Below are 21479 nucleotides of genomic sequence, written 5' to 3'. Positions count from 1 at the left end.
CTGTGTTTGGCTGAATTGGGACAGTAAAGATTTCCAGTCAGAGCATGGAAATTCACTATCCGGAACCATTTTTTTTTTTCTCTTTGTTGCACAGAAGAAATATTGGAATTCTTTGACAGCTGTATTAAGAAGATGAATCAGCCGTGTCACTGGTAAAGAATGTGCAGCATGAGGGCCTTGACTACCCATTTACCTACTGACTAGACTAAGGAACAATACATCTCTCATCTGAACAGAAAAGGTTTTGTTAATTTGACAGTTTGTACAAAGCAGTTCAGATAACACACTGCATATCTGATCCTTTTTCAGATGTGCATCTTTTGAATTTTTTTTTTTTTTTTAATTGATTTTACAAAGGTATCTTTGCTGTAGTGGGACTTGGAAAGATCCTGGGGAGCATGAGAAAAATGATTAGTGGTTTGGTGTCCTCTTACACAGGATAAGAGATTGGAAACAGTAGGCTTTCCCCTCCTGAACAGAACAGCTAAAGGGACTGAGAGAGTCAAAATTTGTGAAAGATATAGTGAAAACCAATTAGTCCCTGCAAGTAATCTAAGAACCAAGAGGACCCTCCATGATACTAGAGGGAAATAAATCTAGATCCTATACAAAGAAATGCTCTGATGAGGTACATAGCCAATCTATTTAAAATCCAGTCACAGCAGCCAAGAATTCAAAACTGGCTAAACTGACTAACTTTGTAACTCTGTATGGGAAGAAAATGTGAGTAATTGTATTTATCTTCAGGGTGCATGAATGAATTATTTTAGTCCTAATACATCTGATCATTTGGGCAATGTATCTGGGGATATGTGTTTGCAATTGCGGTAGGCAGGATGCTAAAATAATGGCCTCATATGGTTTAGCAATTACTCTGTTTCAATTAATTTCTCCTCTTTTGTACATTATATTTGTACTTCCCATGTATGTCACTGGTGAGTAAATGAATGTTTCAGTGTAAATCTAGGAAAACTATAACTGTCAACACATCATAATAAGGAAAGAATTGAAGTTTTGATGATTTCCTTTGTACTATAAGCCTAATTGAGGCCCCTCTCTAAGATTTCCCTCCACCTTTCAATTTCAAAATTGGTGAGTCTGACTAGTGCGCAATATTCTTTGTTCAAATATCCTTGAAATTTGATTAAATCTGTTTAAGATACAGGAGAGAAGAATTTTCAAACTGTGCTGATTAATGTTTCTTATTTGGCAAATCCTAGCTGCAAATTTTTTTTTAACATAACTTTATATGAGGCTTATTTGGAAAGCTGTTGGATAGATGTAGTCACAGAATCATACTTCAGATGTAGAAAAGTAAATTTCTTAGAATGACGACATGGAATCCAACAAAATTCCAAAAGATCATTGGGGTTCTGCTCTTTGGAGCACCTAAACTGTACTGAAACAGAGCCCTTGATCCACAGCTGTAGATATTAGGATCTGGATAGCACAGTGTGCTGGGGATATATATGGAGGTTAAAGACCTTAACTTCTTGTAGAGAGGTGCAAGGCGTCCAACTGTAATTCTGTGAAGTCGGAAGAAAGCTCAATGTATTCCATTGGAAGTTGCCAGCTCCTCGCAGTCAACCCTGTAGGCCTGGCATTCTTTGAAGTATGTAGGTTTCTTCTGCTTCCACTCTTCTTTCCATCCCTCAGCCCATCCCAACCCAAAGATGGAAAGCTCTGTAAATATCAGGAGCTTCAGAGTTTAGGAACTCTGCAAGCACCTTGAGGTATGAAGATTTTAAAAATCCATGGGGGGAAAGGACTTGGAGTCATACTGATCTTTAAAAGGTCTTCACTGAAACCTCAACTCATCCAGACACATGCTTCCTTAATGCTAGCCTCCTCCATCCCCTTTCTTTCTCTGCAGTTTCTCATTTTTTCTTGACTGACATGTACCCTAATAATAATTTATGGAGTTGTCAGAAGGGGAAGCTACTCCTCTCGGCCATAGGAAAAGGCCTATGTCTAAAGACCTAGGAAGGGTTGTTTTCAGTCTCCTCTAGTTTGCCAAGGACCAGGCTATACACAATCTGCAGAAAAATTTACTTAATTCCTGATTAGACAAATATATTTATTTGCCTGGTATTCACAAAAATCCCACTTGCCACAGAGTGAGTGATGTTTAAACACAAAGTAAACATATCTGTAAGTCTAGATCAATCCACACAAGCGGTCCATTTCCTGGACACTACTGTGCTAATAAGCGATGGTCACATAAACACCACCCTATACCGGAAACCTACTGACCGCTACACTTACCTACATGCCTCCAGCTTCCATCCAGGACACACCACACGATCCATTGTCTACAGCCAAGCTCTAAGATATAACCGCATTTGCTCCAGTCCCTTGGATAGAGACAAGCACCTACAAGATCTCTATCAAGCATTCTTAAAACTACAATACCCACCTGCTGAAGTGAAAAAACAGATTGACAGAGCCAGACGAGTACCCAGAAGTCACCTCCTACAAGACAGGCCCAACAAAGAAAATAACAGAACACCACTAGCTGTCACCTTCAGCCCCCAACTAAAACCTCTCCAGCGCATCATCAGAGATCTACAACCTATCCTGAAAGATGATCCTTTACTCTCACAGATCTTGGGAGACAGACCTGTCCTCGCTTACAGACAACCCCCCAACCTAAAGCAAATACTCACCAGCAACCACACATCACTGAACAAAACCACTAACCCAGGAACCTATCCTTGTAACAAACCCCGATGCCAACTCTGTCCACATATCTATTCAAGTGACATCATCATAGGACCTAATCACATCAGCCATACCATCAGGGGCTCGTTCACCTGCACATCTACCAATGTGATATATGCCATCATGTGCCAGCAATGCCCCTCTGCCATGTACATTGGCCAAACCGGACAGTCTCTACGCAAAAGAATTAATGGACACAAATCTGACATCAGGAATCAAAATACTCAAAAACCAGTGGGAGAACCCTTTAACCTGTCTGGTCATTCAGTGACAGACCTGCGGGTGGCTATATTACAACAGAAAAACTTCAAAAACAGACTCCAACGAGAGACTGCTGAGCTAGAATTGATATGCAAACTAGACACAATCAACTCCGATTTGAATAAAGACTGGGAATGGCTGAGCCATTACAAACATTGAATCTATCTCCCCTTGTAAGTATTCTCACACTTCTTATCAAACTGTCTGTACTGGGCTAGCTTGATTATCACTTCAAAAGTTTTTTTTCTCTTAATTAATTGGCCTCTCAGAGTTGGTAAGACAACTCCCACCTGTTTATGCTCTCTGTATGTGTGTATATATATCTCCTCAATATATGTTCCATTCTATATGCATCCGAAGAAGTGGGCTGTAGTCCACGAAAGCTTATGCTCTAATAAATTTGTTAGTCTCTAAGGTGCCACAAGTACTCCTGTTCTTCTTTTTGCGGATACAGACTAACACGGCTGCTACTCTGAAACATATCTGTAAGTGTGAATCTCCTGAGCCCAGATATGTACCTATAGCTTTTAAATGAAACTAGTAAAGCTTACTGTATCTAATAATGTTGAAGATATGTGTATGAAACCCAACTGTACAAGTGAAGTATCTCAGCTATGCGCTTTGGACTTCGTAAACCCATAAAGTCCTTCATCTGAAAGTAATGCATCTACAAAGTAGGTATGAAGGGAAAATGGAAGGCTGATATTACAAGAGGGAGGTTTTTGTGTGATTATTAACTGAGTATTTACATACATTTGGTTTTCTTTTAAGTAAAATTTAAACTCCTAAATTTCTGACTTTCTAATAGTTTGTCTTTTAGTAACTACAGTGTTCCTTAGAATCTTTTTACCTTTCAGTTTTATAAATGTAATGTTGAGACTAACATGAGTGAGTGTATTTTATTGTTGGTGCTGCTAAGCTGCACTGATAAATCAGCTATCCTTAATATTGGCTGTTAAGAGTGGCCAGTTTGTACAGTAGGGGTCTGTTATTGCTAGTCAATGGTAGGGAAACACAGGAGATACGGAGCGGTCTTAAATTTTCTTTTAAAGATTTTTCTCCCTACAGCAAAGAAAATAAGTTACCAAGGAATGTTAGAAAAAGAAATGCAGTGCTTCAACCTGGCATTCAGGTAGTAAATTACACAATATGCTGATACTCTTTTGAAGGCTGCACTAGTGCAGGGCTATAGAAATATTTCAACACTTATTTTGCACATTTTCATGTACTCTCTTAATTACTAATTTTTTTATATTCCGTATACAATTCAAAAGTAATTGGTTTTTTTATATTTTCTCTATATAAGCCTTGTTAAGCATAATATATAAATGTGTTTTCGAGCTGTTATTTTTGAACATTTGAAAAATTACATGAGTAAACTTCAGTGTCTTCTTCTAGGGTTGTATATTCATCTGATAAAAACATTAGGGAAATCGAGGAAGAAACTCTGAGGAAAAGAGTCCTGGAGCCCAGACAAACACAGGAAAATGAAAGCCTTACATCTGGTAGTCTTCAGAACACTCAAATATCAGGTGTAAAATGCATTGGAAGTGATAAAACAACTTTTGTTAATCAGCATTTTCTGGACGGAGCCATAGAAAGAGAAGTTGTTTGTTCACCTAATACTGAAGATGAAATTCTAGAAGCCAGTCATGCTGAAGGCAATGCAACTAAGCCAGGTGAAGTTAGAATTGTGTGTGGATTTTGCTAGCTACCTAAACACCAGTGTAGGTTTGTTCAAAAATTGTGGGTAAAGTTTATGGTTATTACACTAACAAGACCAAGATGAATATTCTTTGCTTTGGCCCAGATCATTCCCTCATGCCCTGAGTAAATGGGTGTTCCATAGGGAGCATACAGCAATGTGATAGAAACTGTATCCCTTGCACTCAGACTGCCACAGAATGAAAATGTAGCGACACGCCCTGAGGAAGAGGAGCGTTTAGTTGGTGCATTTGCATTGGTGCCAATGCCTCTTCTGAGCTACAGCAGATGTAAACACAGGCCCCTTTGATACAGTGCTTCCATAGTGGTGGTCCCTCCTTTTCTTCACTGCAGGGAACTTCACTGGTTCCACTGCATTTCATGTACATGTAATGAGTGGGGGGGCAGGGCCAAGTCAGTTCCATATAGTCCTGCAAGTGGAGAAATATAAAAATATCCATTTTTCATTTTGTGAGGAGCTTTTGTCATGGATAGCAGAAGTGACCTTAAATTTCTTCAGAGACCAATCCCCTTGAAACTGTATGTATGGATTGTATAGAAAAGGGAACAAACATACATTTTCACATACAGCAATTACAGTAACACTTCTCTTCCATTGAGCTCCAAGTGCCAAGGGGTGGTAAAACTTCCAGTATCTCAGTTCAGAGTAACACATAGAAGTTATTCTCCACTACTAGTAAGTTTTGTCTGAAAAGGCTTTCATCAAATGTGCATTTCAGAAGGAAATAAACTATCCCATGTGAAAGCTGTAGCATGGATATAAAATATGTTGTCTTTTTATATACACATCGTTTGTTTCAGATGCCTGAAATTGTTTGCAACTTCAAAATAATCTAGTATAAATAAATAATTATTTTCCCCCATTTACAGGTAATTCTGAACTAGAAACCGCATCTGGGTTAGGAGAAGACTTAATGATGCTCTACAAGAAATGTTGTTGTCCAGATATTAATATTTGGATAGAAGGCAACCAGTTTCAAGCTCACAGGTATTTAAATAAGTAATGAATTTAGAATGTAAACTATTTCACCAGCAATCCTTTCTATATAAAACACTGTTACAGCTACCTAGCTGTGTTGCTCTATAGGTTTAATATAATAAAGTATTCTTAACATGATGTCTTTATATTGTTTTGTACTGTTAGAACTACTATAATGACTTTGCTAGTTTAACCACAGAGACCAGTAGTATTTTTGTAGTAACTGAAGTGCTTCCTTGTGATTACAGCTGTCGTTTTTGTGATAACTAAGTCTTGAGAGAAAATATAATGTGCTTTTAATATTGTAGCTCTGTGTTTTTTACGTTAGGTGCATTCTAGTATAAATTAAAGTAGAATTAGGCTGCAATATATTAATTGCAATAAAATCAGTTAAAGAAAACCTAAATACAGCACAATGTTACAACTTGAAATCCTGTAAACAAATCTAGCCTGTCAAAATAAATAAATAAAACTACAAGTCAACTGATACTAATTAATTCCTAATAAAACTAGCCCAAATAAACAGAAATCTCCCTGGATGGAAAGGAAAGATCTTTGGTGCCCTGAAGATTCCATTTCCATTTTTTCCTCCCCTTGTTACCTGTCCACAAGAGAACTGTGACCACTTCAGTGAAGCAGAGGTGAATGTTGTCTCCTTGTCTCAAGAGAGTTACCAGCCCTTGATAACCCAGAAATCATCACTCTGCTTAAGAACCATTTAGGACTCTCATGTTGCAGTAGATAAAGCTCAGATGGCCATTCTCTCCTGTTTTCAGTCAATTTACAACTTTCTGGAGAAAAATATCAAGCTGTAGCCACTGGACTCTCTCCCTGCTGTTCTGATTGTTAATTGCACACAAGTTGGGAAATCCCTGGTTAGGTTAGGTTAGATTCTCTGTGGTGGGGTCCAATTTTCTGCTGTTGGTTTTGATGTAGGAAGCTGGAAAAGAGCTAATTGGCATGTTTTAGAAAGCCACAACCTCCATGCACATTCCTGAGCTTCCCCCATAGCAAGAGACTGCAGGGAAATGGAGGAAGCATAAGAGACATGAAAACTAAGGTTAGACCTATGATAGGGAGATCTGGCTCTTTTATGGCCCCTTTACACAGCCAGAATGGTGCAGAAGGGTTGCTGGAATGATGTAGAAAAGATGGCCCATGCACCCAGAGCAAACTGAGTTCTGGAAGATGTGAATGTAAAGCTATGTCTGCACTGCACACTACTGGCAGCAGCATGAATGTATGTGTAGCTATGTGCTGCAGTGAAAAGCAAGACTCTGGCAGCTCCCTGCGGAAGAGAAGTGGCTCACCCATAGGGAGCTACTGGAGCTTCCCTACTGATGGAGCCTTTCCCTGCTCTTGGGAAAAACTTGGGCAACAGGACACTACACTGCCAAAGACAGCAGTGTAGATGGGGGAGGCACTGCTTGTGCATGTAGGGTACATACCCACAGGTTCAAGTGTCTTTATGCACTTAAGCAGTGCCTCATCATTTACACTGCTATTTATACCCATGCTGGGAGGGGCATACAGTGTAGATATACCCTAAAAGTTATTGAGATAGGAGCCCCAAATTTGTTACAGATTATCTACTATCATATAATCTGTGTAGAACACTGTGGGCCAAGTGTTTCCCTTGATTACGCAGGCAACTCACTTAAATCAGTCAGCTTATTGTGTTGCACTCCACCTATTGGTCAAAGCTGACTTTTTTTTTTTAATAGAAAACCTCTCTATGGGTTTTTACATTTTTGATGCATTACTTTTTTTCCAATGTACAAGTAAAGAATAGTGAAGTGAACAAGATGACTTTCTGAGTGTTCATCTTTCTCATAGGTATTTGAAAAAAACAATAATCAGGCAGTATCTGTCTCTTCTGATTTGTCCTGAAGGCAGGCATAAATCCAGATATTTTTCAGCTTTGAAATAGTTTTCCATTTTGCTTGCATTTCATTAATATTTTACATATATAATTGAGAGAGTTAGGATAGAGGAAAAAAGTCTTGTTTTCGGAAAATCCATGTAATGTAACGAGTCTGATTATTTTATTTACTATAGAAGATATGGGAATGTGGTAGGGGTTTTTTGTTTTGGGTTTTTTTTTTTTTTAAGTTATGTTGGATGCTGCATATCTGAAATGGTGTTTATATAGGTTGCTTCTCTTTGGATGATGTAGAACTGAGAAAAAGACGTTCTCAGTTTCACAGAGAAATAGAAATTTTAATGCAAGAAGGAATTCTTCTCCCCCCACCCTCCCAGCTCACCTCCCCAAAAAAACCCCATCTGCCAGAGCTATTTCAGTTCAGGCCATTATCTTGCTAGGAGCAATGTATCTAGTCTAGCCAACATCAGAAAATATGGCAGTGCATTATATCAGCAGAGAAGAGGAAAACTAGGACATTCTGAAACAAACACAAGAAAATCAGCTGATCGTTTCAGTATCCCATAGAGATTTGAACAGTAGAGGGTGTCTTAAAGTGAGTCAGGGAAAAGTAACTTTGGGTATAATTGCAGTGTAGATAGCAGTGAGTTTTGTTTATCATCCCAGATTATGAGAAGTGATATCCTCAAACTGCAGGCAATTTCAAGGCCCATCCTGCAATCTTTACTCATGAGAGTATTCCTTACTCACTCAGGTAGTCCCATTAACTTCAGTGGACTATTTGTTTTGAGTAAGGAATACTGTTTGAGAGAGGGTTACAAAATTAGGTCCCAAATACTGCAAGAGAACAGTCACCATCCCTAATGACTTGTATACTTAAGACTGAACAAGTTACTCTGCTATGTGGCTCAGATCATAGCAGCAGGAAACCCAGGGCAAGTTTAGTTTCTGCATCAAACACATCTGGAACCTATACAAATGTACATTGTAATCCATACAAGATACACCAATGTAGCATGTTTAAATAACATTATAATGCTACTTTTTCACTGGGTAGCCATCTTACTTAACATGCATTATTTAAATGTTCAGTATCATACAAAACAGATCTTAGCCTTGCAGCTTAATCTGTTCCTGCTCATTGCTGAAGCTTGTTTGGAGGGGAACTGACAAAAACAAAGACCATATATTTAGCTTGCAGGAGAGTAAATGGAGAAGGTCACGTGTTCAGAATTCACTTTCACATGCTCAGGGCTATTTTGGTCTATTGCAGCATCCTTGTTGGATTTAGGGGTTGACCTATCTAATTCAGATTAGCAGGATATAAGGAAAATTTAAATATTGCTGGCTGGCTTGTGGGAGAAACGGAAGAGAGATTCTAGATTGGACATGTGGGAGAAGAAAGAAACGATATGAGAGAGATACCAGTATATAAACTGACAGGGGAAGAGAAGGCAAATTGTATGCTGCTTCTTTCCTTATCCTGTACAAAAACAAGAGTGCTTTCATATAATTTAAAAGTCAACAAATTATAATGTGTGTATGTAAAAGAAAATACCATTCTTATATAGTGTGTAACCTATTGCATTTTCTGCAAAAAAGATGTAACTGAAGCAAAGTAACTTTCAAATTTGAAGTTTAATGTCAAACCATAAGAAATTAATATGAATGAGAAAATCATCTGCAATTATACTAGCTAAGATACAATGTATAAAAGCTAGTCCTTCAGGGTATACCCTAATCATGAGTTGGGGCGAGGAAGCAATTTCCACTTGCTTATCGCTTGCTTGCTCTTTCTGCCTCTGTACTAGATTATTTGAATGGGAGTATAGCACAGCTAATTATGGGGCTTTTTATACTTTTCTCTGAAGCACCTGGCATTGCTAGAGATGGGATATTGAATTGGATGAATAATTTGGTTTGTTTTATGGGAGGGAGAGGAATAAATCAAACACGCTGTTTTACTCCCTATTTTGCGTCTGAGCCTGGGAATATAGGCAATTATAGACTAGAAGGAAATAAAGTAGGGCTGTCAATTAATCACCGTTAAATCACACGATTAACTAAAAAAAATTGTGATTTTTTTTTTTCAGTTTTAATTGCACTGTTAAACAATAGAATACCAAGAGAAATTTATTAAATATTTTTGGATGTTTTTCTACATTTTCAAATATATTGATTTCAATTACGACACAGAATACAAAGTGCACAGTGCTCACTTTATATTATTTTTTATTACAAATATTTATAAAAATTATAAACCAAAGAAATAGTATTTTTCAGTTCACCTCATACAAGTGCTGTAGTGTCATCTCTTTATCGTAAAAGTGCAACTTACAAATGTAGGTGGTTGTTGTTGTTGTTGTTACATAACTGCTCTCAAATACAAAACAATGTAAAACTTTAGAGCTGACAAGTCCACTCAGCCCTACTACTTGTTTGTCTTAGCGATTGGCTGAACAAGTTTGTTTACATTTACGAGAGATAATGCTGCCCACTACTTATTTACAGTGTCACCAGAAAATGAGACCAGGCGAATTCACATGACACTTTTGTAGCCGGCATTGCAAGGTAATTACATGCCAGAAATGCTAAGCATTCATACGCCCCTTCATGCTTCAGCCACCATTCCAGAGGACATGCTTCCACGCTGATGACACTCCTTTTAAAAAAAAAAAAAAAAAAAATGCATTAATTAAATTTGTGACTGTACTCCTTAGGGGAGAATTGTATGTCTCTTGCTCTGTTTTACCCACATTCTGCCATATACAGTAACTCCTCACTTAATGTCCTCCCGGTTAACGTTGTTTCGAAGTTACGTCGCTTCTCCATTAGGGAACATGCTAATTTAAAGTTGTGCAATGCTCCCTTATAACGTCATTTGGCTGACTTTACAAGGGAGCATTGCACAAGTTTCTCTTCTCTGCCTCCTCCCCCTCCCTTCCTTCCTCCCTCCCTCCCAGCACTTCCCCCGCCGCCAAATAGCTGTTTGGCGGCGCTTAGGACTTTCTGGGAGGGAGGGAGCAGGGCTGGCTCCAGGCACCAACGCAGCAAGCAGGTCCTTGGGGCGGCCAACGGAAAGGAGTGGCACGTCCAGCTCTTCAGCGGCAATTCGGCAGCGAGTACCTCTTTCTTTGGTGGCAATTCAGCGAGGGAAGGACCTGTCGCTGAATTGCCACCAAAGAATGAAGCAGTGGTGGTAGGGTTGCCGCGGATCGCGGCTTGTTTGTTTGTTTTTTGCCGCTTGGGGCAGCAAAAACGCTGGAGCCGGCCCTGGGAGGGAGGGAGCGAGCAGGGAATGGAGCTTCCCCTCCCCCTTCCCACCCCCCCCCGGCAGGCAGGGCCACCCAGAATGCAGGGGCTGCAGGGCCCTGGCTAAGGGGGCCCAGGGGCCCTGGCCTGCAGTTCTAAAGCCCCTTTCAGAATGTGGCCCTGCGAGCATGGGCCGGAGGACTCAGAAGGAGCAGGGGCAGCTTTTCTCCGGGCACTGACAGCCCCTAAAGCCCTTGTGTTCCGGGTGGCCATGCCTGCTGGGGGGTGGGGAGGGGCAGCTCCCAGAATCGCAGCTCCCAGAATTGCGGCCATGGGGGCGGTGCCGCGCTGCACAGAGCCACCTGCACACCCCCTGCACCAAACAGGATCTGCCTCAGGTAAGTGCTCTGCACCTCCTGCCTGCCCCAGCCCTGAGCCTCCTCCCGCACCCCCACCCTGAGAGCCTTCCTGCACCCTAACTCCCTCCCAGACCCTGCACCCCCAGCCCTGAGCCCCAGGAGAATGGAGGAAAAAAATGAAAAATGCGGGTGAGGGGTGTAATAAGAGAGAATGCTCCCCCTACGGGGGGGCAGAGCCAAAAATGAAGCTGAGCATAGGGCCCCACTAACTCTAAATCCGCCACTGGTGGGAGGGGGAGGAGTGGGGAAGCGCCACGTTTCCGCTCCTTCCCCTCCCTCCCAGAAAGTCCTAAGTACTGCCAAACATCTGTTTAGTGTCAGGGAAGCACTGGGAGGAAGGGGGGAGGAGCGTGGATGCGGCGTGCTCCAGGGAGGAGGTGGAGTGGGGATGGGAAGAGGCAGGCCTGGCAAAGTCCGCACCTGTTCTTCTGCGGGGGAAGCTGCTGTTGTGCAAGGTGCTTCCTAGTGTCCTTACCTGCCTCATTGTCTGCAGCGGGCTGTGTCTGTGTGGGGTAAGCCGGGGCACCTCCCCACCACAGTCCAGTACTATACAGTATATAAAGCCTTTTGTCTACCCAAAAAGTTTTTCCTTGGAACCTAACCCACATTTACATTAAATCTTATGGGAAAATTGGATTAGTTTAACACTGTTTCACTTAAAATTGCATTTTTCAGGAACATAACTACAACGTTAAGTGAGGAGTTACTGTATTTCATGTTATAGAAGTCTCAGATGATGATCCAGCACATCTTAATTTTAAGAACACTTTCACTTCAGATTTGACAAAACGCAAAGAAGGTACCAATGTGAGATTTCTAAAGATAGCTACAGCACTCAACCGCAAGTTTAAGAATCTGAAGTGCCTTCCAAAATCTGAGGGGGATGAGGTGTTGAGCATGCTTTCAGAAGTCTTTAGAAGAGCAACACTCCGATGTGGAAACCACAGAACCCGAACCACCAAAAAAGAAAATCACGCTTCTGGTGGCATCTCACTCAGATGATGAAAATGAACATGCTTCGGTTCACACCGCTTTGGATTGTTATCAAGCAGAATCCGTCATCAGCATGGACCTCTGGAATTGTGGTTGAACGCATCTGGCACGAAAATATCTTGGGATAGCAGCAACAAAAGTGCCATGCGAACACCTGTTCTCACTTCCAGGTGACATTGTAAATAAGAAGGGGGCAGCATTATCTCCTGCAAATATAAACAAACTGTTTGTCTGAGCAAGAAGTACGACTGAGTGGACATGTAGGCTCTAAAGTTTTATATGGTTTTATTTTTGAATGCAGTTATTGTTTTGTACATAATTCTACATCTATAAGTTCTACTTTAATGATAGAGATTGCAGTAGAGTACTTGTGTTAGATGAATTGAAAAATGCTGTTTTTTGTTTTTTTACAGTGCAAATATTTGTAATCAGACATAAATATAAAGTGAGCACTGTACATTTTGTATTCTGGGTTGTAATTGAAATCAATATATTTGAAAATGTAGAAAACATCCAAAAATATTTAAATGGTATTTTATTATTGTTTAACAGCGCAATTAATTACGATTAATTTTTTTAATTGCTTGACAGCCCGAAAATAAAGTATACCTCTTCTCATGTGTTCATGTAGGAAGCAGATCCTATTTTGTTGGCATATACTAATATATCAAAATAGACTGAAACTTACCTTTTGCAAAGAGGTGGGTAGTTACTCTGGAGTGACTGAAGTTTTAGCTGAATCTTTTATAAATATTTCTTTGTTAAAATCAGTATACTATAAGTATGGGCAAGAGGTCCAGAACATAACTCTCTGAAGTGTTGTTATATAAATTTGAATTTAGTGTTATGCTGTAATATAATAAAAGCTGCAAACTTGTGTCTTTGAAAAATCTATTCCATTTTCTCTTTTGGAGGAACAGGTAAGTCTTGCAGCAATTGATTTCTTCTGTTTATGTGAATACTAAAGGTGTACTAGAAACTAGCTTTAACTGAGAACTTTCAGAGTATTTATTTCCTTCATTATTATAACATCCTGAAATTAGTTGCCAAAGATACTGGGAGAAAAAAATATGCAGTGCACAGATACCTTGATGAGTAAGGGGCAAAGATCTGAATCAATCTCGTCTATGATTTTTTTCTTGTAATAAACATCATTTCACTAGATACAAATATTTACTTTTTTCCCTCTCAGGGCTATTTTATGTGCCAGATCTAGTTACTTTGCTGCTATGCTGAGTGGAAGTTGGGCTGAAAGCTCCCAAGAGCACATCACTCTTCAAGGGTAAGCATAGTTTTTGCAAGTCATATGGGAGCAAAGGTAGGCAATTTAAAATCACTGCAAATATGCAGCAACCATGCTGCATACAAAGCAATTCATAATAATCTGCTGTGATACTTTTTTTTTTTTTTCTTCCATTTAATAAATTTCTGGAGTAGTATTTTGACTTAGTTAGTAGAATACAGTAGTTTTGATGTTTCTCTTAAATTTATCAGTTGGGGGGAGAAAAAGGGTCCATTCATCAACTTCATCCTTTTCCATAATCCACATTTTAGTGTCCCACAGCCTACATGGAGTTTTTTTTCACTCCTCTTCTATTTAACCTCACTTATGCCACAAAAATGTGCCCTATACAGCTGAGCTGTCTCATAAATTTTCATAGCTCTTTAGGATGCACATTTAGGGTATAAAAGCAAATCAACTATTCAGTTTGTAGGTCACTTTTAACCAATGTGATTCAGGATCATAGTACACTAGGAAATTGAATCATGGCTGGAAACATTTTGTCCACAAGTGCTCAGAACAATATTGCTGCTAGTGTATAGCAAATAAAACTCTTCTTGAGTCTTATTACATATTGTATGGCTGAATCAAAGACTTCGGTGTCTCTGGGGATGTCAATTCTGTTCCTTTCAACGCCTCAAAAATTTTATATAAAATTTCCATTAAATATTAGTAGCTGTTATCACATAATATGTAATACTGCATTGCAAAGTGTACCTAATGTACACTAACCCTGATGCCCTGTAAACTAATGGCAACTAATATGGCATTCAGGTCATTCAGACCCACTTTTCTTTACAAAGAACCATGTACATTATAGAGCGTTAGAACATGTATACACTTTGTCTTGATATAAAATGGTATGACCGAGCAATCCTCCCCTAGTTTTTCCTCATTTTAAATTTCCTATTTTAATAACATTTCTGTGACATCATGAAAAAAGTTTTGTTTTTACTCATTTTATTTTTTTTAAACCGCTAAAGCAGTTGTTGTAATATCTTTTATGCTATATAGTGAATTTTAAAAAAAATCAAATGACAGTGTTGTTTTTGTATCTTGCCCGCATCCTACCCTCAGTAATTGATCTCCATCTTTCTAAATAGCTAAGGAATTTCAGTCATTATTTTTTAGTAAAGACTTTTTCCTGAATATTGTTACATTTTTTTACAAGCATGTTTAAGTCTAAATAATATCTTGTGGTTTCCAGGTATTAAGAGCTGACTAGATCCATTATTGTACTACTACTACCTTTTCAAGTTCAGTCTTCTGCTTTGTGCAGATTTTCATGCTGTCTTTATAAACACTTATGAATAAAGTGCATATGGCTTATTCTAAAATAATAAAAATGCTGCTTAAGGTAACAGCTGTCAAGACAGCAGGGAAACCTTTTCTTGCTGTTTTTATGGCTATCCTGTGTGCTAATGTAGAGAGAGACAACTGTGTTGATTTTGCTGCTTAGCATGTTGCAACCAATTTTGTTCTTTGTTTTTAGTCATCACTGTCTGTTGCTTCAACATGTTTAATATTTTAAGAGGTCTCTTATTAACATGTGTGAGTAGTTCCCATTTACACTAATGGCCATGGCACCTGCGTGTTTTGGAAATTAGATCTTGAGTTTAGGATTAATACAATAATGTAATTATTTTGAAAATTCTGTTCACCAATATAAATCCTGCTTCCATTCACTTTGATGGTAAAACTTCCATTATCTACAATGGTGGAAGATCAAGCCCATAGAAACTTTCTAAATATTTTGAAATCTGACTTCTTACTATCACAGTGCAAATGACAATACATTTTTATAAAAAGTAAAGTTTAAATACACTCTTAGATTTAAGAAATCCATAAAAGTAAATTCTTCTTAAACCTATACAGTTAACATAAAGAATGGAGTGTTTTCTAGTGATATATCTTAAGATGAAAATACCTTGCTTACGCACACAACGTCAGTAAAAATAATCTTTCGTTCAGAGAACCACTATAAATCTCAGTAACAAGTAATTTTACTCTGGTTATAACTTTAATCAGAAACGCTTGCATTATGAAGCTTCAGTTGGACTACTCATATTAGTGAAGTTACTCACAAGCTGAAGTGCCATAGATTAAACTTGGAAACTGCTTTAATTTTATTATAGCAGTGTTAGTCCCAGGATATTAGACAGACAAGTTAGATGAGGTTATATATTTAATTGGACCTGAAGAAGAGCTCTGTGTAAGCTCGAAAGCTTGTCTCTCTCTCTCACCAACAGAAGTTGGTCCACTAAAAGATATTACCTCATCAGTCTTGTCTCTTTAATTTTATTAGTTCATTTCCTTTCCATAATTTTTCATAATATGACCAGATGACACATCAACCTTCTGAAGCATTTTATAAAATATCAGCAATAGATTTTATTTTGAACATGTCTCTTGCAGTGATTTTTCCTTTCTATTTTGCAGCATAAACCCTGTAGAAATGAATGTCCTATTGTATTTTATATATGGAGGAATGCTGGACTTCCCAAACAAAGCTGATGCTGGGTATATGTCAAAATTTATTATTTTTAATTGCACTTCATGCCTATTCTGCTTTTTCTCAGTTCAGATTCAAATGGAAAATGCATCATGTAGTATAAATAAGACAAAGATATATCAAGTGTAATGATCATTGCATCTAAACATATTTTGAGGAAATTTCAAAAATAATATAATTTTTAGATGGATCGTGTTGTTTATTCAGCAGTTACTGGAAAAGTTGGACCGGCAGCCCTATAGAAAATTATATGGGGAGAAAAATGTTTGGGAAAACAAACAGTATAGCCTTTTATGCTAAAATAATTTGACACTTTGTGCTGTATATTCTATTTTTACTCAGCTTTTAGAACAATATGGACAAAGTGAGATGATACTTTGTAATAAATATTTAGACTGTAATATTTGAAAGAACTTTTTGAATTAGTGAGATGTCCCACTGTTTGTAAAATAATCCACAGAAAGTAGTTGAACAGTAACATGAAACACTTGCAGGCAATCTTTTTTAAAATGTTTGGTCTAAACCCTCTCCCCAACATATAGCTGGTGTAAACAACCCTATGGAAATCTGTAGATCTTGGGAATGGTATAGAACTCATCCATTAAGGTAGCAAGCTGCATTGGAGCCATTCCAGGGCTGCTAATTCAGCCATTGCATATCCCCTCACTATATCCAGCAAGGGGGTTTTGGCATCTGCAATATCATGGATGCACTGGGCCCACTCCCAAAATGTTCCTCGGTGGTTGCACCGATTGGAGCTGTTTTATATAGCTCACAGTGTACAAGTGTACACACACTCTGGGTTGTTTTCCTAGGTCATCTGCTCTCCCCCAATTCTTTTCTGTAGAATTGCACTAGTTCTGTTACTCACGGGATTCCGTGTCTATTAAATTGTAGTGGAGTGGTTTAAGATTTGTAGGGTTTGTTCATAAACTTAGATGCTAAGGGTTACATTTGCTGGTTGGATGTTACTACCATATAATATTACAGCATCAGGATCACAAACCAGTAAATAAGAGTTTTGAAATATTCGTTGTAATCTGTTATATAGAAGCTGTTCTTAAGTTTGCTAGTAGTTGTCAAGAACATAATTTCTGAAGAGTGAAAATCATTTGTTGTTCAAAGCTTATTCCCCCAATATGACATGGAATTGTATTTAAAATGCCCCCTACAAATCCTTGCCTGGAATGGGCCATATCATAGAGGTATTATTTATTTTACAAAATTAGTAGTTTTGTAGTTTGTTTACTATGCTTTTCTGTTATTTGGAAGTGACTCTCATCACTGATGTAATTCTCAGATGCCAGACTACATAACCCATAACATCAAATATAACCCTTGTAATGGGCAGCCGTGAAATGCCTAAATCATCCTACTGCAGCAACTAGAAAAGAGCACTTGCCCTCAAAATGGAGAGGTACTGAAAGCCCTGTAAGAAGTTCTGTGAGCTTCAGCAAGCAGCTCTAGAGGGTCACTCTGTTAGTTGTAGGGTTTTTTTAGCTAGGTTTGTTTCTGTTTGAGGACTGTATATTTTGGAACATTCTAGACCAGTGGTTTTTAACCTTTTTTTCATTTTCACACCCCTAAAACATTTTGAATGAAGGTGCTGACTCCTTTGGAAATCTTAGACAGTCTGCGAACCCCTAACGGTCTGCAGACCACGGGTTGAAAACCACTGTTCTAGACATGTACCATGTACTTATACTTATTCAATACACAGTGGTGTATAGAAACTTCTAACTGAGAAGAAAAAAGGGGTTGGGAGGAAGTCATTTGGGTTGTAAACTGTCTTGTAAGCAAAAATGGTGATTTTATGATTCCTATCATTACTGCTCTCACTTCAGTCGAATACTCAGTGTTGCTGATATGTATGGGCTAGACGGACTGAAAGAAGTAGCTATCTATATTCTCAAAAGAGACTACTGCAATTTTTTTCAAAAGGTATGTGTATATCTTTCAGTTTTACACTACTGTGTGAACCAAAATGCCAGTTGGGGTGAGTGGGGGGGCAGAATTTAATTCTATTATAAGTCAGATTGTTGAGATGTTTAATTGGACCTGAAGAAGAGCTCTGTGTAAGCTCGAAACCTTGTCTCTCTCACCAACAGAAGTTGGTCCAATAAAAGATATTACCTCATCAATCTTGTCTCTTTCATTTTATTAGTTCATTTCCAATTTAATAACAAAGAATCATTCTGTTACTACTGAGGGTGCTAGGCCGGGGTCTGTAGTTCCTACACTCTTCGTAATTCCATCAAGTTTAAATGGGATTACTAATGGAAGTAAGGCCTGCCGGGTCAAGTACCTATTTGTATAACAACAATGAAGTAGGCAGTTTGTAAGCCATAGTAGAAAAAATGTAGTATTCCACTATAGCAGTTAAACTTATATTAAATTCCTTAGAATATTAGCCATTGACATGTCACTTTATATTGTTTGGGGTTGTATACAGACATGTTGCATACTTAGAAGTATATTTTTCAGGTATTTCTGTTCAACTGAAAATTGAAAGTTGAAAATTCAAGATTTTTTTTTTTAGTTGAATGTGCCCATACATTAGGCCCAACCCTGCACCATTGCCACTGATTTCAGTGGGAGCAGGAGTAGGCCCATTATGCATAAATTCCCACAAATGTAAATATTCTGGTCACTGACAATGTTTCAGGCTAAACTGAAGACTTGTATATTTGCATGTTTTCTATAAGTCAGAATGAACAGCAAGTATGATTATTTTCTCACAATTTTAGCCTATTCCTGGAAGGCAGCAACATGTGCTAGAATGCCTGGCTATTGCTCATTCAATGGAAGTTGAGAACCTTTATGCTGCTTGCATGAAGTAAGTGAAATAAAATGCATTATGGTTTATGCTGTCCATTTTCACTGTTCATTCTTTAAATTAATGCGTTTTGACAGACTGAACATAATTTTGGGAGGAACTTAAAGTTCATATTTTAATCTAGTTTTTCCATGAAAACTCATGGGGCTCATTTATGTTAGCAGAGGTGAAGATATTACAACAATAGTTTTATAAAATTTCATCTATGTTCCTTATTTAATTAAGTAAAGCTCTTATTTTAACAGATGGATAGTAAAACATTTTGTGAAATGTTGGTCAGAGAGGAGCTTTGCCAGTTTACCCACTGAGCTTCAGAACAACTGTCTTACTGTGATGATTCAGTCTTTGGTAAGTATGTATCTAGTGAGTGCTTACATGTATGTTACTTTAAAATTGTGCTTATTTAGCTTTGCAAAGGAATTAAAAAGTCAATTAATAGTAAACATGCCTCATTAAATGTATAGTATATTAATCATAGTAAATGAAAAATCATATAAATGAAAACACAAGAACAAACATTGACATACAAATACAGTCACACTGATGTTTCATGGAACACATGATGATGGGGAAAATCTCAAACCACTCCAAAATATAGCCATTTAAGAGGAGTTTATCAAATTCCGTATTCTGACAGAATAGTACAACATTATACATTCAAATAGAGAGAAGGAGCAATTGTAGTAATTGTCAGGTTAATTCTTATACCAGACACCACAGGTGAAACTGGCCTGATTGAAGTAAGTAGGAGTTGAACCACTGACTTAATGGGTCCAGGAGGATTTGACCCCAAATTTTAATTTTGGAGACTTAGCATAAGCTGGTTGGTGGGTTTTTTTTCTCCAGGCGAAAGTGTTTTGCTATCAATTAGTGGTTACGAGCCATCTACTTATAGGCAGAGCCCGTGTCTGTCATGGAGGTCATGGATTCCATGACTTTCTGTGACCTCCATGACTTTTGCAGCTGCCAGTGTGGCTGACCCCAGGGCCGCCCAAGCAGCTGGCACCAGGGACAGCTGCTCAGGCAGCTCCGGGGACAGCCACACCAGTCGCTGCTGGAGCAGCTCTGCAGCCAGCCACTCGGGTGGCCCCACAACCAGCTGCACCAGCCGCTGCTGGAGCTGCTCCAGGGACCACCCGAGCAGCAGCAGATGTGGATGGCCCAGGGACTGCCTGAGGAGCAGTCCTGGGGACGGCAGGAGCAGCCGCAGCTTGGCGGCTGCCGGCAGCGGTCCCAGGGTCGGCCGGAGCAATGGTGGGATTGTGACCCTGGGGATGGCCGGAGCAGCCCCTGCTCGGTGGCCCCCAGCAGCTGATGCCTCTAGCCCCCTCACCCCCCGAGCAGCAGCCCTTCAGGGCAGAGCAGTGGCTCCCCTTGGGGACCCCCCAGATAAGATTTAGTCGGGGTATTTATAGTACAATCATGGACAGGTCACAGGGCTGTGAATTTGTGTTTATTGTCCATGACCTGTCCATGACTTTTATTAAAAATACCCATGACTAAATCGTAGCCTTACATATAGGGAATTAATCTCTCAAAATTGTTAGTGTCTGTAATTTTTTATTGTCTTAGCTTAATATTAAGCTGTTTTATCTTCCGTTTCACAAATTGTCAACATTGATATGACCTCTGAATGTATCCATCTTCAGACCTTACCAGTTGTTGTTAGTGTTGTGTGTTTACATTCAATTCATAGTGCCCGAATTTGCAGATTTTCCACTCTGGTATTCGTGGAATTAATACCTGGGCTGATTTAGTGGGTCAAATTCAAATCAGAGTTATGCCAGCTGAAAATTTGAGCTAGAATGTGCACTGTATCACAGCACAAATAACTATAGTTTTTTTACCCTGAAAGCTATCTCTGTCAAAAAGTTACATGATACCTAGGATGAGTCTCATCCCCACTCTAGCTGCTTCACACTGGCTAAAGGGGCTGAAACCGTGTTAAAGAAGCTCTAAACGACCTGTTTTTAGCTGCGTATGATTTCTCCTGTGCAAGCACTGTGGAGTCAGCCATAGTGCTGTCTTCTGATGACCCCCACATAAGCCCTGGTGTAGGGTGTGTGATGGGGTCAAGGTGAGAGGGGTGGAGTTGCAGCATGCAGTGCTGAAGAGATTCTGGGCAGTGCTGAGGCCCATCGGGTGATCCTGGGCAGCTGACAGGCCTGTGGAATCCTCTCCAGCCCCAAGAGCAGCCAGGCTCGAGAGGACACAAAGGTGGTTTAAAGCCATCTTGCCCCCATCCTGTTCCTGCTCGGCTGTGCCTCTTTGTTGATGTCTAGTAAGGCCTCACAATCATGGAGTTGAAAAATAAATCAACATGCTTCTTCCACTCTCTTTCTGCCTCCCTAAATCCTATGTGGCATCTATTCCCAACATTTCCTGAGACTGAAAATTCTCTAGTGGCCAATGGGGTTTTGCATATTTTAAAAACTGCAAAAATGTTAAGGCTGATTGGCAAAACAGTCTAATATTTATAGATATTTATTTTACTTGAGCTATTCTATTTTACAAAAAACTTTTTATACTGTGCATAGTACTTCTCAACAGTTAGACCCAGTCTGTAAATCTGAGCTTATTGGTTCTTTCATCTGTCAATCTTAGACATTTTATGTTT

At 39.1% G+C, this 21479-nt stretch overlaps 1 protein-coding gene across 1 annotated transcript in view; it reads left to right on the top strand.

Annotated features, from left to right (window-relative positions):
• Positions 1–21479, top strand: part of BTBD8 (BTB domain containing 8) — a 64513-nt gene that overhangs the window by 17527 nt on the left and 25507 nt on the right. Inside the window, exons 3-9 of the mRNA XM_054038021.1 lie at positions 4381–4661; positions 5578–5695; positions 13425–13514; positions 15954–16034; positions 17871–17967; positions 18774–18862; positions 19108–19210. Coding sequence (XP_053893996.1) covers positions 4381–4661; positions 5578–5695; positions 13425–13514; positions 15954–16034; positions 17871–17967; positions 18774–18862; positions 19108–19210 — 859 coding nt within the window. The remainder of the gene's footprint in view (positions 1–4380; positions 4662–5577; positions 5696–13424; positions 13515–15953; positions 16035–17870; positions 17968–18773; positions 18863–19107; positions 19211–21479) is intronic.

This window comes from Malaclemys terrapin, chromosome 8, assembly GCF_027887155.1.
Source record: "Malaclemys terrapin pileata isolate rMalTer1 chromosome 8, rMalTer1.hap1, whole genome shotgun sequence".
Taxonomy (NCBI): domain Eukaryota; kingdom Metazoa; phylum Chordata; order Testudines; family Emydidae; genus Malaclemys; species Malaclemys terrapin.
The sequence above is the reverse complement of the archived record's forward strand: the minus strand, read 5'-3'. Positions and strand labels throughout refer to the sequence as shown.